The sequence below is a fragment of the Nothobranchius furzeri genome, chromosome 3 (assembly GCF_043380555.1).
Source record: "Nothobranchius furzeri strain GRZ-AD chromosome 3, NfurGRZ-RIMD1, whole genome shotgun sequence".
NCBI classification, from domain to species: Eukaryota; Metazoa; Chordata; class Actinopteri; order Cyprinodontiformes; family Nothobranchiidae; genus Nothobranchius; species Nothobranchius furzeri.
The window spans coordinates 41,001,327-41,017,004 of NC_091743.1; the positions used below are offsets into that span (position 1 = coordinate 41,001,327).

General features: G+C 46.3%; 1 protein-coding gene across 1 annotated transcript in view; it reads left to right on the forward strand.

Annotated features, from left to right (window-relative positions):
• mst1rb (macrophage stimulating 1 receptor b) overlaps positions 1 to 15,678 on the forward strand; it is a 38,650-nt gene that overhangs the window by 17,707 nt on the left and 5,265 nt on the right. Inside the window, exons 12-17 of the mRNA XM_015959985.3 lie at positions 4,452 to 4,605; positions 4,768 to 4,857; positions 4,936 to 5,151; positions 5,230 to 5,310; positions 5,570 to 5,751; positions 5,841 to 5,950. Of these exons, the coding sequence (XP_015815471.3) occupies positions 4,452 to 4,605; positions 4,768 to 4,857; positions 4,936 to 5,151; positions 5,230 to 5,310; positions 5,570 to 5,751; positions 5,841 to 5,950 (833 nt within the window). The remainder of the gene's footprint in view (positions 1 to 4,451; positions 4,606 to 4,767; positions 4,858 to 4,935; positions 5,152 to 5,229; positions 5,311 to 5,569; positions 5,752 to 5,840; positions 5,951 to 15,678) is intronic.

Consider the following 15,678-nt stretch of genomic DNA (forward strand, 5'->3'; position numbering starts at 1 on the left):
TTTAAGCTATTTTGAGCGTGGCATGGTTGTTGGTGCCAGACGGGCCGGTCTGAGTATTTCACAATCTGCTCAGTTACTGGGATTTTCACCCACAACCATTTCTAGGGTTTAAAAAGAATGGTGTGAAAAGGGAAAAACATCCAGTATGCAGCAGTCCTGTGGGCGATAATGCCTTGTTGATGCTATACATTAGAGGAGAATGGGCCGACTGATTCAAATTGATAGAAGAGCAACTTTGACTGAAATAACCACTCTTTACAACCGAGGAATACAGCAAAGGTAATATCCGGTAACAAGATGGCATCTGTGCTTGGCTTAGCCGTGGTCACCGGCCACTTTTTCAAATTTTTCTCCACTAACCTCCTCTTTTCCACCTTGTTCCTGTCTGCAATCCTCTTCAGTAGTGTCCCTGCTACCATGTCCTATGATCACCAGACTCTTTTGTCCTTCCGTTCATTCACAATAGCTCAAGATGCATCGAGGATTTACCTCCCTGTTTATTTACGTGAGTGGCTCGCTGGCCCAGAGCCAAACGATGATTTCTACCAGGACGCTTTCCTTCAGGAGTTTATCGACGTTCTATCCTCCACTGTGAAGCTGTCCAGACTGGTTGGTGACTTTAACATCCACGTTGATGATCCCTCTGATCACATTGCATTGACCTTCTCCAGCCTTATGGACTCCTTCAGCTTTATCCAGCATGTTTCTTTCCCCACACACACCAGGGGACACACTCTGGACCTTGTTTTTACCCTTGGTCTAAATGGTGACAGTGTTTGTCCTGAGGACGTTTATATTTCAGATCACCATTGCATTTTCTTTAACTTGTCAGTTTCTGCGTCCACACCTTCTGCTCGCCGTCTGGTTAGTTCTTGTTTTCTTAATGAGATCACAGCTAGCAATTGTTCTGCTGCTTTTGATCCAACCTGTTCTTCTGATAACGACCCAGATTCCTTAACTTCTCAGTTTAACGAGTACTGCCTCTCCATTCTGGACAACATCTGTCTTGTCAGAACCAGATCAGTTCCTGCAGTGAACCCTACTCCCTGGTTTAATGACAGCCTTCGCAGCCTGAAGCACCAATGCAGAAAAATTGAGCGTTTGTGGAAGAAAACCCATCTCCTCGTCCATCTGCTGCATCTAATGGATCTTCTGACATCCTTTAACTCTGCAGTCAGAGACATGAGGGTAGCCTATTTCTCCAACCTGGTGTCCCAGAGCAAAGGGAATCCCAAGGTGCTGTTTAACACCATCAGCAGCATTGTCTCTCCTGCCTCTCCTACAGCCTCCATCCACTCTGTTGCAGACTGTGAGAACTTTCGGTCTTTCTTTGTGGACAAAGTCAATAAGGTTAGATCTAGCATCTCTCCTTCAGCCTCATCTCTGCCTCTCCCGACTCCAACCAGGCCCATCATCCTAGATAGCTTTGCTCCTGTTTCTTTGCCTGAGTTAACCAAACTAGTTAGCTCTATGAAGACCTCTGCATGCCCCCTCGACATCTTACCCTCATCTTTGTTTAAAAGTGCTTTTCAGTCCATCGGTCCCAGCGTGCTCTCTATAATTAATGCTTCTCTGGTTTCTGGTCAGGTTCCTGCTTACTTTAAGAACGCTGTAATCCACCCACTTCTTAAAAAACCGAGTCTCAACCCCTCTCTCCAGAGCAGCTTCAGACATCTCTAAACTTCCGTTCATCTCCAAGATCTTGGAAAAGGTTGTGGCTAAACAACTCACAGCTGCTCTTGATGAGCATAACATCTATAATCGCTTCCAGTCAGGTTTTCGTAGAGCTCATTCTACTGAAACAGCTTTTCTTAGGGTCTCTAATGACCTTCTGACTCACAGTGATGCAGGGGACTGTTCTGTTCTGGTCCTGCTGGACCTGACTGCAGCCTTCGACACTGTTGACTATCACCTGCTACTGGAGAGGCTGAGAGACTGGGTAGGCCTATCAGGAACTGCTCTGGAGTGGTTCTCCTCTTATCTTTCTGAGCGTTCCTTTTCTGTGGCTGTCTCCAAGTTTAGGTCCTCCACTACTACCCTCTTCCATAGTGTCCCACAAGGTTCTGTGCTGGGGCCCCTACTCTTCCTCCTCGCTCTGTTTCCTCTTCAGCACATCCTGAGTTCCTTCAAAGGAATCTCCTACAATCTTTATGCAGATGACATCCAACTGTACATCTCCTTTAAGCCCCAAGAGATGTCTAAGCTGCAGCTGTTACACTCCTGCTTAGACTCTATCAAAACCTGGATGGTGGGAACTTTCTACAGCTGAATGAAGATAAGACTGAGATCCTCATCTGTGCCCCAGACAAGCTGGTTCCCAAAGTCAGAGACTCTCTTGGTCAGCTTGCTTCCCACACCAAACCTTCCGTCAGGAATCTTGGCGTGACCTTTGACCCAGCTCTCACCCTGGATTCTCATGTTAGTTCTCTTGTTAGCTCTTCCTTCTTCCATCTCAGGAACATTGCTAAGCTGAGTCCTATTCTGTCCCGCTCTGAACTTGAGACAGTTATCCACACCTTCATCTCTTCATGCTTAGACTACTGTAACTCTCTTTTCACGTGTCTGAGCAGAACCTCCCTGAACCGTCTACAGGTGGTTCAGAACGCCTGTGCTCGGCTTCTGACCAAGTCCTCCAAACACACCCACATCACCCCGCTTCTCCTCCAGCTTCACTGGCTGCCAGTCAACTTCAGGGTTCATTTCAAGATCCTGGTTCTGGTCTATAGGGCCTTACATGGACAAGCACCATCTTACATTGGTGATCTTCTCAGTCCCTACACCCCCAGCAGGTCCCTGAGGTCCAGTGATCAAAGCCTACTGGTTGTGCAGCACCAGGCTAAAGAGCAAAGGTGACAGATCATTTGCTGCTGTGGCCCCCAGACTCTGGAACTCTCTCCCCCTGAACCTGAGACCAGTGGACTCAGTGGTCTCCTTTAAAAAGCAGCTGAAGACTCACCTGTTAAGGCTTTTGTGTGATCTTCATCACCCTCTCCTTATTCTGCTCTCCCCACCTATTCCACCTTCTTCAGGATCCACTGATTTCCCTCTTTCCTGTTCACTCTCTCTCTTTCTTTACATATTACATCACAATTGTCTATTTTTGCTCATTTAAAATACATTTTTAGTCATTTTCTAAATTCTTTTTTATATTTTTACATTTTTTGTTTTTGTGAAGTGCCTCATGATTTTTATCTTGAGGGGCGCTATAGAAATGATACTTTCTTCTTCTTCTTCTTCTTCTTCTTCTTCTTCTTCTTCTTCTTCTTCTTCTTCTTCTTCTTCAAAGCATTTGTGAAGCCACAACACGCACAACCTTGAGGCGGAGGGGCTACAACAGCAGAAGACCCCACCGAGTGCCACTCATCTCCACTACAAATAGGAAAAAGAGGCTACAGTTTGCACCAGCTCACCAAACTTGGACAGTTGACGACTGGAAAAATGTTGCCTGGTCTGATGAGTCTCAATTTCTGTTGAGACATTCAAATGGTAGAGCCAGAATTTGGTGTAAACAGAATGAGAACATGGATCCATCATGACTTGTTACCACTGTGCAGGCTGGTGGTGTAATGGTGTGTGTGTGTGTGTGTGTGTGTGTGTGTGGGGGGGGGGGGGGGGGGGGGGTTCTTGGCACACTTTAGGTCCCTTAGTGCCAACTGGGCATGGTTTAAATGCCACAGACTACCTGAGCATTGTTTCTGACCATGTCCATTCCTTCATGACCACCATGTACCCATCCTCTGATGACTACTTCCAGCAGGATAATGCACCATGTCATAAAGCTCCAATCATTTCAAATTGGTTTCTTGAACATGACGATAAGTTCACTATACTACAACGGCCCCCACAATCACCAGATCTCAACCCGATAGAGCATCTTTGGGATGTGGTGGAACGGGAGCTTCGTGCCCTGGATGTGCATCCCACACGTCTCTATCGACTCCAAGATGCTGTCCTATCAATATGGGCCAAGATTTCTAAAGAATGCTTTCAGCCCCTTGTTGAATCAACGCCACGTAGAATTAAGGCAGTTCTGAAGGCAAAAGGGGGTCAAACACGTATTAGTGTGGTGTTCCTAATAATCCTTTAGGTGAGTGTAAATCATGGAGTTAGTTGCAAATACATGTTCAAAGTGAGTGTGTGACATCAACAACTACCAGCTGAAAATTATGTAGAAAATTCTTCAAAATTCACAAAACTTTAACTAATTATGCAAAAACTAAAATACTGTACATCAAAATACCAGTTAAGTCAGATAAGGTCATACTTACTGTGACCCGTTTTAACTTTTCTCCAGAGAGGGTGAGGTTTTCTCACCTTTTCCAGGTAAATTTCTGACAGGACATTAGAACAGATGCCAGTGATCACATCATTACTATATTCGGAGTTGCATTGCTACTCTTGCTGGCTGTGAGGAAGAGTAGTCATTACATTATATTGTCTCCACTCCTCAGATCTCCATCAATGGTCAGGTTCACCATGTTGGCACTGTGGTGAGGGTCAGCAACCACTACATGGTGGGAATAGTTCTGGGAATCCTGGCAGCTCTGGTGGCTGGGGCAGTGCTGGCCTTCGCTGTTATGAAACATCTGAGGAAGAAGAAGAAAAGTGAGTATATCACCCGTGTGTGTGGACCTTGATCTGACACAACCGTTGCCAGGATATGGTTTTGGATTGGAAGCTTTCAACTAGAATATCTCAAGTGTGGTTTTGGATGTACATGTACTCTTCCTTTTTGAGGTTGATGATTAAACACGTGTTGTGTTTCAGCGTCCACATTAGAAACGCGGTTAGTCCACAGTTGTGCTCGTTCTGGTGCAAATAATGCTGAGAGGTCTCCAGTTGGAGACTACAGAAGAGGTGAACTTCTAAACTTGTACCATCAGTGTGATCTTTATTATCCTTTTAAATAACTTTCTTTATCTGGACCTTTCCAAGTGGTATCCCTGAGTCCTCCAACCCCCTTGGTGGGACCAGTGGTGTTTCCAAGCCTGGTGTATACTACGAGAACAGTAGATCCAACCTTCACTCCCCTCATGCCGGCAGAAAAGATCTCCATCTCCAGCTTTAGGCCAAACCTGCTGGAAGAAGTGAAGGATGTGCTTATCCCTGCAGAGATGCTCATAGTGCAGCGGCATCGGATCATAGGAAAGGGTAGGAGAGCACTTGTCACATCTGGTTCTCATAACTTAGTAGTAGTTGTAATTTATTGTTCTGTTGTATTCATTGCAGGCCATTTTGGAACAGTCTATCATGGCTACCTCACAGACCCCAAGAACAAAGAAATCCACTGTGCAGTCAAGTCTTTAAATAGTTAAGTTTCACAATAAAATTCAAGTCATGTCTTAGAAAAGGACCAGAAATTGTGTGATGCTGGACAAATGACTGAGGTAAGTACAATGTACTTCCACCATCCATTAATGTGTGTGTGTGTGTGTGTGTGTGTGTGTGTGTGTGTGTGTGTGTGTGTGTGTGTGTGTGTGTGTGTGTGTGTGTGTGTGTGTGTGTGTGTGTGTGTGTGTGTGTGGGTGGGTGGGTGGGTGGGTGTGTGGGTGTGTGTGGGTGTGTCCAGGAATAACAGATGTGGAGGAGGTGGAGGAGTTTCTAAAGGAAGGCATCATAATGAAGGGTTTCCACCACAGCAACGTGTTGTCTCTGCTGGGCATCCTGTTGCCACAGGAAGGCCTCCCTCTGGTGGTGCTGCCATACATGAAACACGGTGACCTGCGGCACTTCATACGCTGCGAGAAGAGGGTGAGAAACCTGCAGCAAAACTATTCCATCTCATAATCTACCTGCAAGCTTACGAAGTATCCAATAATGAATGTTTTATGTTTGCTTAGAACCCCACTGTGAAGGATCTGATTGGCTTTGGGCTGCAGGTCGCTAAAGGGATGGAGTATTTGGCTCAGAAGAAGTTTGTGCACAGAGATCTTGCAGCACGTAATTGCATGTGAGTCACCAGAATGTGTAAGCCAGGGTTTGTGCAAGTTTAATTTAAGACCTTTAAAAGAGAAATACCTGCTGAAAAAGGATTAGGTAAAAAGCTACTGAAACACCACTGACTGATACTTTAGTGTCTTTATGATCTCATTCACATTTAGTAACATTAGATGCTGAAGATAGCAAAGTTTTTTTCCCTAAAATAATTTTTTGTGACATTACAGGTGCCCGTCATAAAATTAGATTATCATGACAAAGTATATTTATTTCAGTAATTCCATTCAAAAAGTGCAACTTGTATATTAGATTCATTCATGACACACAGACTGATATATTTCAAACTTTTCTTTATTTAATGTTGATGATTATAATTGACAACTGATGAAAATCCTAAATTCAGTATCTCAGAAAATCAGAATATTAACTGAGACCAGTGCAACAAAAGAAATGTTTAGAAATGTTAGCCAACTGAAAATATGAACATGAAAAGTATGAGCATGTTCAGCACTCAACATTCAGTTGGGCTCCTTTGACCTGGATTACTGCAGTCCATCACTCTGTGGCTCTGCTTAGGTGTTATGAGAGCCCATGCTGCTCTGATAGTGGCCTTCAGCTCTTCTGAATCGTTGGGTCTGGCGTATTGCATCTTCCTCTTCACAACACTGCATAGATTTCCTATGAGGTTAAGGTCAGGCCAGTGTGCTGGCCAATCAAGAACAGGGATACCATGGCCCTTAAACCAGGGACTGGTAGCTTTGGCGCTGTGCGCAGGTTCCAAGTCCGTCATCGTCGTCTTCCTCCGTATATCCGGGTCCGGCTCGTGGGGGCAGCATGCCAACTAGGGAGCTCCAGACCGTCCTGTCCCCGGCCATCTCCACCAGTTCCTCTGGCAGGACCCCAAGGCGTTCCTGGACCAGATTGGAGATGTAACCTCTCCAACGTGTCCTGGGTCGACCCGGGGGCCTCCTGCTGGCAGGACATGCCCGAAACACCTCTCCGGGGAGGCGTCCAGGAGGCATCCTGACCAGATTCCCAAACCACCTCAACTGGCTACTTTTGATCTGGAGGAGCAGCGGTTCTACTCCGAGTCCCTCCCGAATGTCCGAGCTCCTCACCCTATCTCTGAGGCTGAGCCCGGCCACCCTACGGAGGAAACTCATTTCGGCCGCTTGTATCCGCAGTCTCGTTCTTTCGGTCATTACGCAAAGCTCCTGACCATAGGTGAGGATTGGGACGTAGATCGACCGGTAAATCGAGAGCCTGGCTTTCTGGCTCAGCTCCCTCTTCACCACAACAGATCGGCTCAGCGTCCGCATCACTGCAGACGCTGAACCAATCCGCCTGTCAATCTCCCGGTCCCTCCTACCCTCACTCGTGAACAAGACCCCGAGATACTTAAACTCCTCCACTTGAGGTAGGACCTCTCCCCCGACCCGGAGTTGGCAAGCCACCCTTTTACGGTCGAGAACCATCGTCTCAGATTTGGATGTGCTGATTCTCATCCCAGCCACTTCACACTCTGCCGCGAACCTACCCAGCAAGAGCTGAAGGTCAGAGCTGGATGAAGCCAGGAGGACCACATCAGAACAGGAACTGCCCCCGATGACCACGCAATGTTGCAGAGACGTGTCAACCATGACAGCCCTACAACATCCATAGCCTTGAGATACCCAGGGCAAACCTCATCTGCCCCTGCTGCTGTGTAGTTGTTTGACTACCTCAGCAACTTCTGCCCCCGAGATTGGACAGCCCGTCCCCAGGTCTCCCGGCTCTGGTTCCTCCTCGGAATGCGCATAGGTGGGATTGAGGAGCTCCTCAAAGTATTCCTTCCACCGTCCGACTATAACCCCAGTTGACGTCAGCAGCTCCCCATCCCCACTGTAAACAGTGTGAGCGAGTTGCTGCCTTCCTCTCCTGAGGCGCCGGACAGTTTGCCAGAACCTCTTTGGAGCCGATCGATAGTCTTTCTCCATGGCCTCACCAAACTCCTCCCACGCCTGAGATTTTGTCTTGGCAACTGCCACTGCTGCACCCCGCTTGGCTATCCGGTACCTGTCTGCTGCCTCCGGAGACCCACAGACCAGCCACGCCCTGTAGACCTCCTTCTTCAGCCTGACGGCTCCCCGAACCTCTGGTGTCCACCAGCAGGTACGGGGGTTGCCACCATGACTGGCACCGGCCACCTTGCGACCACAGCTAGCAACAGCTGCCTCAACAATCACAGAGTGGAACAAAGCCCACTCAGAGTCAATGTCCCCCACTGCTCTCAGGATGCGGTCAAAGCTCTGCCGGAGGTGGGAGTTGAAGACCGTCCTAACAGGTTCTTCTGCCAGGCATTCCCAGCAGACCCCCACTATGCGCTTGGGTCTGCCAGGTCTACGCGGCATCTTCCCCTGCCATCTGATCCAACTCACCACCAGGTGGTGATCAGTTGACAGCTCCACTCCTCTCTTCACTCAGGTGTCCAAAACATACGGCCGCAGGTCAGATGATACGACTACAAAGTCTATCATCGACCTGCGACCTAGGCTGCCCTGGTACCATGTGTACCGATGGGCATCCTTATGTAATAACATGGTGTTCGTTATGGCCAAACTGCGGCTTGCACAGAAGTCCAATAACGAAACACCTCTCGAGTTCAGATCAGGCGGGCCGTTCCTCCCAATCACACTCTTCCAGGTCAAGCTGTCATTGCCCACGTGAGCATTGAAGTTCCCCAGCAGGACAATGGTGTCCCCTGATGGAGCACTATCTAGCACTCGTCCCAGGGACTCCAAAAAGGGTGGGTACTCTGAACTGATATTTGGCCCATGAGCACAAACAACAGTCAGGACCCATTCCCCGACCCGAAGGCGCAGGGAAGCTACCCTCTCGTCCCCCGGAGTAAGCCCCAACACACAGGCAGAGAGTCTTGGGGCTAACAAAAAGCCAACCTCAGCCCTCCGCCTCTCACCCGGAGCAACTCCAGCAAAGGAGAGTGTCCAACCCCTCTCAAGGACTTGGGTTCCAGAGCCAATACTATGTGTCGAGGTGAGTCCGACTATATCTAGCCTGTACCGCTCAACCTCTGCCACAAGCTCCTGCTCCTTCCCCACCAGCGTGGTGACGTTCAATGTCCCAAAAACCAGTTTTCTTGTCCGGGGATCGGACCGCCAAGGCTCCCGCCATGGTCTGTTACCCGATCCACATTGCACCGGACCCTTCATGTTCCTCCCGCGGGTGGTGGGTCCACAGTTGGATGAGCCCATGTATCCGGTTCGGGCTGGGCCCGGCCGGGCCCCATGGGCGAAAGCCCGGCCACCAGGTGCTCGCTCACGGGCCCCAACCCCAGGCCTGGCTCCAGGGTGGGACCCCGGTAACCCTCCGGGCCAGGTACTCTGACTCTTTGAATTTACTTCCATGAAAGATCCTGTCCTGTTAGAAAATTAAATCTGCATCTCCATAAAGTTGGTCTGCTGACCAACTTTATGGAGGAAGCATGAAGTGCTCTAAAACTTCCTGGTATGGCTGCGTTGACCTTGGATCTCAGAAAACACAATGGACCAACAGCAGCAGATGACATCCAAATACAGATTTATTTATATAGCACATTTATCAACAGCATGACAGCTGATCAAAGTGCTGGAAATACGATAAAAGGAAACAAGATAAAATAGTCGAAGAGGTCAAATATGAACTGAGTGAAATAACTCAAGGGAAATATCTGGTTGCAGCTAAGAACTTTAGCAAAATCAACTACAAAAGTGCTAAAAACAACACAAGAATACTAAAAATTTTAAAAGAGAGAACAAATTAGGAAATGATAAAACCTGTAAACAATCACGCCAGCTACAGGGATAGATGGGGCCAATCGAACCGAGAGTGGCAAGCTATTCCAAAGCTTCAGAGCTATGTGAACAAACGCACGTTCACCACGAATTTTTCACCACATCTTTGGAGCACACATCAAGAGTTGATCCACCAAGTGAGGAGACCTAGAGGACACATAGCCATGTTATGCACGATTTCACCCTGTAGGTCAGTGGGAGCCAGTGTAGCTCAGCTACAACTGGGGTTATATGACAATATTTTTTTGTTCCAGTGAAGAATCTGGCAGCAGCATTTTGGACTTTCTGAAGGAGGTCGATCGTAGTCTCATTCACACCAGTCAAAAGAGAGTTTGCATAGTCAAGCCTAGATGTAATAAAGGTGTGAATACACACTCCAGATGTTTTTGTTTCAGGATGTTCTTAAGAGGCCTTTTTCTGGCAGGATGAACATAACAGGACTTTACGGTGGCATTTATCTGTTTGACTAATGACAGATCTATATCTAGTCTAAGCCCCAGACTGATCACCGTGGGACTAACATTTACAGGAAGAGGAGGGCCTGAACATATTGTTTCATTTACAGACCGAGCTCTGAAAATGAAAGCCTGTCTTATCCTCATTTAATCTGAGAAAGTTAGAGGATAACCATGCTCTGATGTCTGAAAGGCAATCATTCAGCCAGCTAATAGACCCCGGTTGATCCAGCGAGAGGTAGATCTGACAATTGCCAGCATACAGATGATAATGTAGGGAGTGTTTCGCAAAAATAGAGTCAAGGGGTGACATGTATATGGTGAATAATAGTGTCCAAGGATTGATCCTTGTGGAACGCCCCATGGAAATGGAAGATATGATAAAAACATGGAGAAACACAGGCCTGTATGTAAAATTGCCAGGGTAACTGGTCTTAGAACCAAGAAAGCATCAAACATTAATTTTGTTGAAATTGGGTCATTTGGAGAACCTGAAGGGTATATTGAGACAAGTAGTATTTCTAACTTCTTCTTTAGAGAGAAGATCAAATGCAGAAAGCTGGTGCACAGTGGACATTTGTCTGACATAGGTCTGTATTAGATATAGCACCTTCTAGAGTACTGGAACCCCCAAGGTGCTATATGATGCAATCAGTGTCGTTCACCCATTCACACACACATTTACACCCTGGTGGGGATGAACTATGATGTAGCCACAGCTGCTCTGGGGTGCACTGACAGAGGCGAGTCTGCCAAGCACTGGCTCAGCCAGTCCCTTCATCCACCACCAGCAGGCAAGGAGGGTCAAGAGTCTTAGGACACAATGACAGCGACAAACTGAGAGGGCTGGAATCTGCAATCTTCCAATTACGGACTTAACTCCTGTGCCACCGTCACCCCGATCGCTGATAGTATCTGAGTTTTGAGAGGGGAAACTGCCTAATTAACAGGATCTTTTGCAGAAAAAAACTGTTGAAATGAGGCCCACAGAATAGTCTACGGCGAGCAAGGGGCCAAAGATTCATTCAGTGAGAGAACAGTATTTATGGTGGAGAAAAGTTTGCGTTGATCATTGTTGGAGCTAGAAATTATTTTTGCATAGTATTCATTCCTTGCAGTCCTGACAGCTTTCTGATAGGTGGATAGAGAAATTCTGATCAGGTCAAACGAGATCTGAAGTTTGTCTTTTTTCCATCTATGCTTACATACTCGCCTTAGCGTTCTGGTATAATCATTTAATCAAGGATCTGACACATTCTTTTTCTGTTTAGCTCGTAAAGGTGCCACTTTTTCAAGAGCATCAGAACATAGTGTATTGAATGGTGACACCAGATCATAACCTCATTGATGGAAGATAGAGACAGAGACGGCATGAATAAGGTAGTTTCCGGGGTATCCAACAGTGCAGAAGAAGTAGATGGGGAAATGTATCTAACAAGGCGCTTAGAGACATATCTAGAAGAGTAGGTGAATTCATCCATAATATTAAAAACAATTGGATAATGATCTGAGAGACATGCATGGTAAATCAGAAACAAATAAGCCAAAAGATACAACCAAGTCCAATGCATGTAAGAAGTCATAAGTAGGTTTTTGCACTAACTGTTGGAGGCCAATGGGTTTCGAGGGGCAGCAGAGACGCTGTCTCTTGTTCAAGAGTGGCTTGACATAAGGAATGCGACAGCTGAAACTTATCTTGCATATATCTGTGTGTGGTGGTTCTTGAGGCACCGACTCTAGCTGCAGTCCACTCTTTGTGAATCTTGTCCACATTTCTGAATGGGTTTTGTTTCACAATCCTCTCCAGGGTGTGGTTATCTCTATTGTTGTACACATTTTTCTACCAAATGTTGTCCTTCCCTTCACCTCTCTATTAATGTGCTTGGACACAGAGCTCTGTAAACAGCCAGCTTCTTTAGCAGTGACCTTTGGTGTCTTGCCCTCCTTGTGCAAGGTGTCGATGGTTGTCTTCTGGACAACTGTCAAGTCAGCAGTCATCCCCATGATTATGTAGCCTACAGAACTAGACTGAGAGACCATTTAAAGGTGTTTGCAGGTGTGACACCAGGGGTCTTTAATTTTGACCCTTTTCACAATAGCAGAATCAGAATCGGAGAGAATTTTATTGCCAGCGCTCCAGCGAACCAGAGCATAGGAACTTGACTCCACAGAACAGCCTGACCAAGGTTACACACACACACATATAGACAGAACAGATACAGGCAGACCACGAGAGCAGCCGTAACGGCGCTCATTTCAATAGATGAAGAGGGGATTACATGAGGAGAATTGGGAGAGGGGAAAAAAAGGCAGAACAGAGTTACTCCCGGCAGGGAGTAGCTCTACTATGCAAAAAACACCTCAACATGTAAGCACGAACGTCACAGTTCACAACATGAGACCCGGTGGGGGGGGGGGGGGGGGATCCTGGGATCCTGGTTTCCTCAGCGGGAGCAGCCCGTGTGTTGCTCAGCCAACTGTATCCACAGGTGGGTGGGAGGTCATGGGAAAGCACAGAGCACAATGAGTTCCTGCATTTTGATGACCTCGCTATAGACCCTTTTACTGTTTGTAAACAATATGACGTCAGCGAGAATGCGCGCGCAGCTTGGCAACAGAGAATGGCAGGCTTTATCAAGCTACGCTGCGGGGTTATCACCGGCAAATCTTGAATGTTATATTATTAAACTCACTTTAATGAATGTCAACAGACTCCCCGATCCTTGTGGCATTACGGAATGGGTGGAAGATGTAGGTGCGTGGCCAGATATCCAGTGGCCCGATATATATACGTTTTTAGTGGAGAGGCCGAGTAAGTACACACGTGAGAAGCTACGGGCATACAAATCATTAGATGCATACAACTATGATGTCTGTGGCCACGTACAGAAAGTAAAATACCACGACATAGACTCTGAGTTTTGCATCTTGAAGGCAGAAGTCCTTCCTAGCCAAAGACAAGGACACAAGACTGCTATGTACGAGGCTTGGGTCATAGTAAACAAACCAGAGAACTACGTCTTCACAGCCAACTTTACCTGCATGGCAGGGTGAGTATAGCATAGGTTTCTTTTTTTTTGCGTGCTCAGAGTACATTCGTGTTAATTTTAGAGAAATACAGTTTATACTAATATGCAGTGGGAAAATACAGATGAATAAGAATGAAATGTTAATTTGAAGCATGAAATAAAGCGTATAAATTTATATGTAATCTTAGTATATAATTACCTTACCTGATATAAAATGGGCGCTACAAACTCGAGCATTTCGGATCGTGTTTTCCATCCAGTTTTCTAGTGGCGGGCGGTGCGTTCCACCCCTGGGCCTTCAGTGATTTCCTATTCAGTCCAATCTAATTTAATACACCTTAAAATACCATCAATAGGACATCACAGCTGGAGAAACCTCACACACACACACACACACACACACACACACACACACACACACACACACACACCAGTGGCTGGTCAAGACACATAATTTCCAGAGTCTTTAAAATCAAACTCGCATTCCCAGTTGAGAGTAGGAAGCTGACCACGGATACCGTCAAATCTCAGAAATGAAAGACGGGTTTAAGAGATGAGACAATAAAATAAATAAGTAAAGAAAACATTATTTGCATTTGTTTTGGAGAAAATTGCACCGCGAAACAATTGAACATGTTGGCGCAGCTGCACACACCACGTCATTCACAATATAAATTGCATAGAAACAGAACACAGAATAATTTCATTTTGCCATTTTATTTCGTTACCATTTATTGATTATTAACAAAATAAAATGACAAAACATTAAAAAAATACGAATAAAATGTTTCTACTCACCAACATAAATGTCCAGCATGGATCTCCTCCTCTCCTGCTCGTTAGAAAATAAAATCCATCCTTCTTTCTTTCCTCAGGAAAACCTCAATGGCTCTGTACAGTTTATCTGTGCACTTCAGGTCCATGAGTGGATCCTTTTTCTACGGACATGGAGGCTGAAAGACGTGTCTGCCCGGTCGTGTTTCTGGCGTACGTTTTAACGCGCTTTAATGCTACCAAATCCATCTGATGTGAGCAACGGGCGTTCCCAGCAGAATAACCTGCAGCGGTTCTCTGAAGCTGTTAGCCGTGGGTACCGTTCAAAACGACGAACAAATCCTTTCTCCTGCTGGGACAAGCCAGCTAGCGTTGGAGTCAGATGACCTGTTCTCACAATATCCATTTTTTCTTGAAAGGTCCATCTGGAAAATGGTGTGGCAAGTTAATCTGCAACCAAGTCTGTCTCTTCTCCTCTTTCAGCCATCATGTGTTCAAAAATACACCGATAGCTGCCTATAGATACAAATCTCTGTGTTTAGTTTTGATATTTTGCTTCGTGCAGCTAGAAAAGTTCTAACTACTGCTTATCCAATCACAGGATGCGTTCATGTCAACTTTTGCGTGAGGCCAGCTAGCTGGCCCGGGCCAAGCTGACTCGTGAGCTGATTGGCTATCGCAACTAGATCGTCTCCGTTCACTTACAGCGGACAGTGGGCTTCTCGATTGATTCTGAAGGCCTAGAGCAGACTTAATCTGCCTGAAAACACAAGCTAGCTTAAATCTGATTGGATAACACCCAGCCTTGGTATTTTAACACTGGAAGCAGCACAGCCAAGTGGGTATAATAGGATATAAAGAAAATAGACCAGTAAACATTTTTTTTATTTAAAAATAATTACCAAAGGAAAAAAAATACATTTACGCTTTTGAGTATGTTTAGGCCAGCAGAGAAGGCTTTGCTGGCCCTGACTGCCCACCACTGCAGTTTTCATCATCCCTTTTGATGGCCTGCAGCCACAGACGCCTCCGATTTTGTTGAAATGGATGTGCTCCCTTTGGAATTCTGTAAAGTTTCAGTCCACTGCTTGAAGAGAAGCGATTCTGGCATCCATACACGCAACAACCCGACATTTTTATGTGCTCAGAACTTCAAAACAAAGGGTTTAAAACGCTGTTTTAGTATCGAGTGTGAATGAGGAAGCCTTCACTCTCGTTGCCAGGCTGCGCGCGCAACTTTTGATGACGTAGGTAGTAAAAGGGTCTATACAGACACCACAATCTGAAGGCGGGGTGGGGGTGGGGGGTGTGGTGGTGGTGGTGGTGGTGGTGGTGGGGGGGGGGGGGGGTAGGTCGGGTTTTCACAGCATCTGTCTGCATTCCTTCCATCGTGGGGGTTGTTGCACGCAATTCCAAGGCTGCTATGGCGTCAGATTGGATAAGAGGACTTTGTTTGGGTCAGGCAGAGATAATTGCACAATATCTCAAAATATACTGAATTTAGGATTTTCATTAGTTACCAGTTATAATCATCAAAATTAAAGAAATAAACATTTGAAACATATCAGTCTGTGTGGAGAAGAAAAAACTCGGTGATGTTTTTTCTTCTTAGGAAGGGCTCCACTGGGGGGTCCCCCAGGGATCGATCCTTGG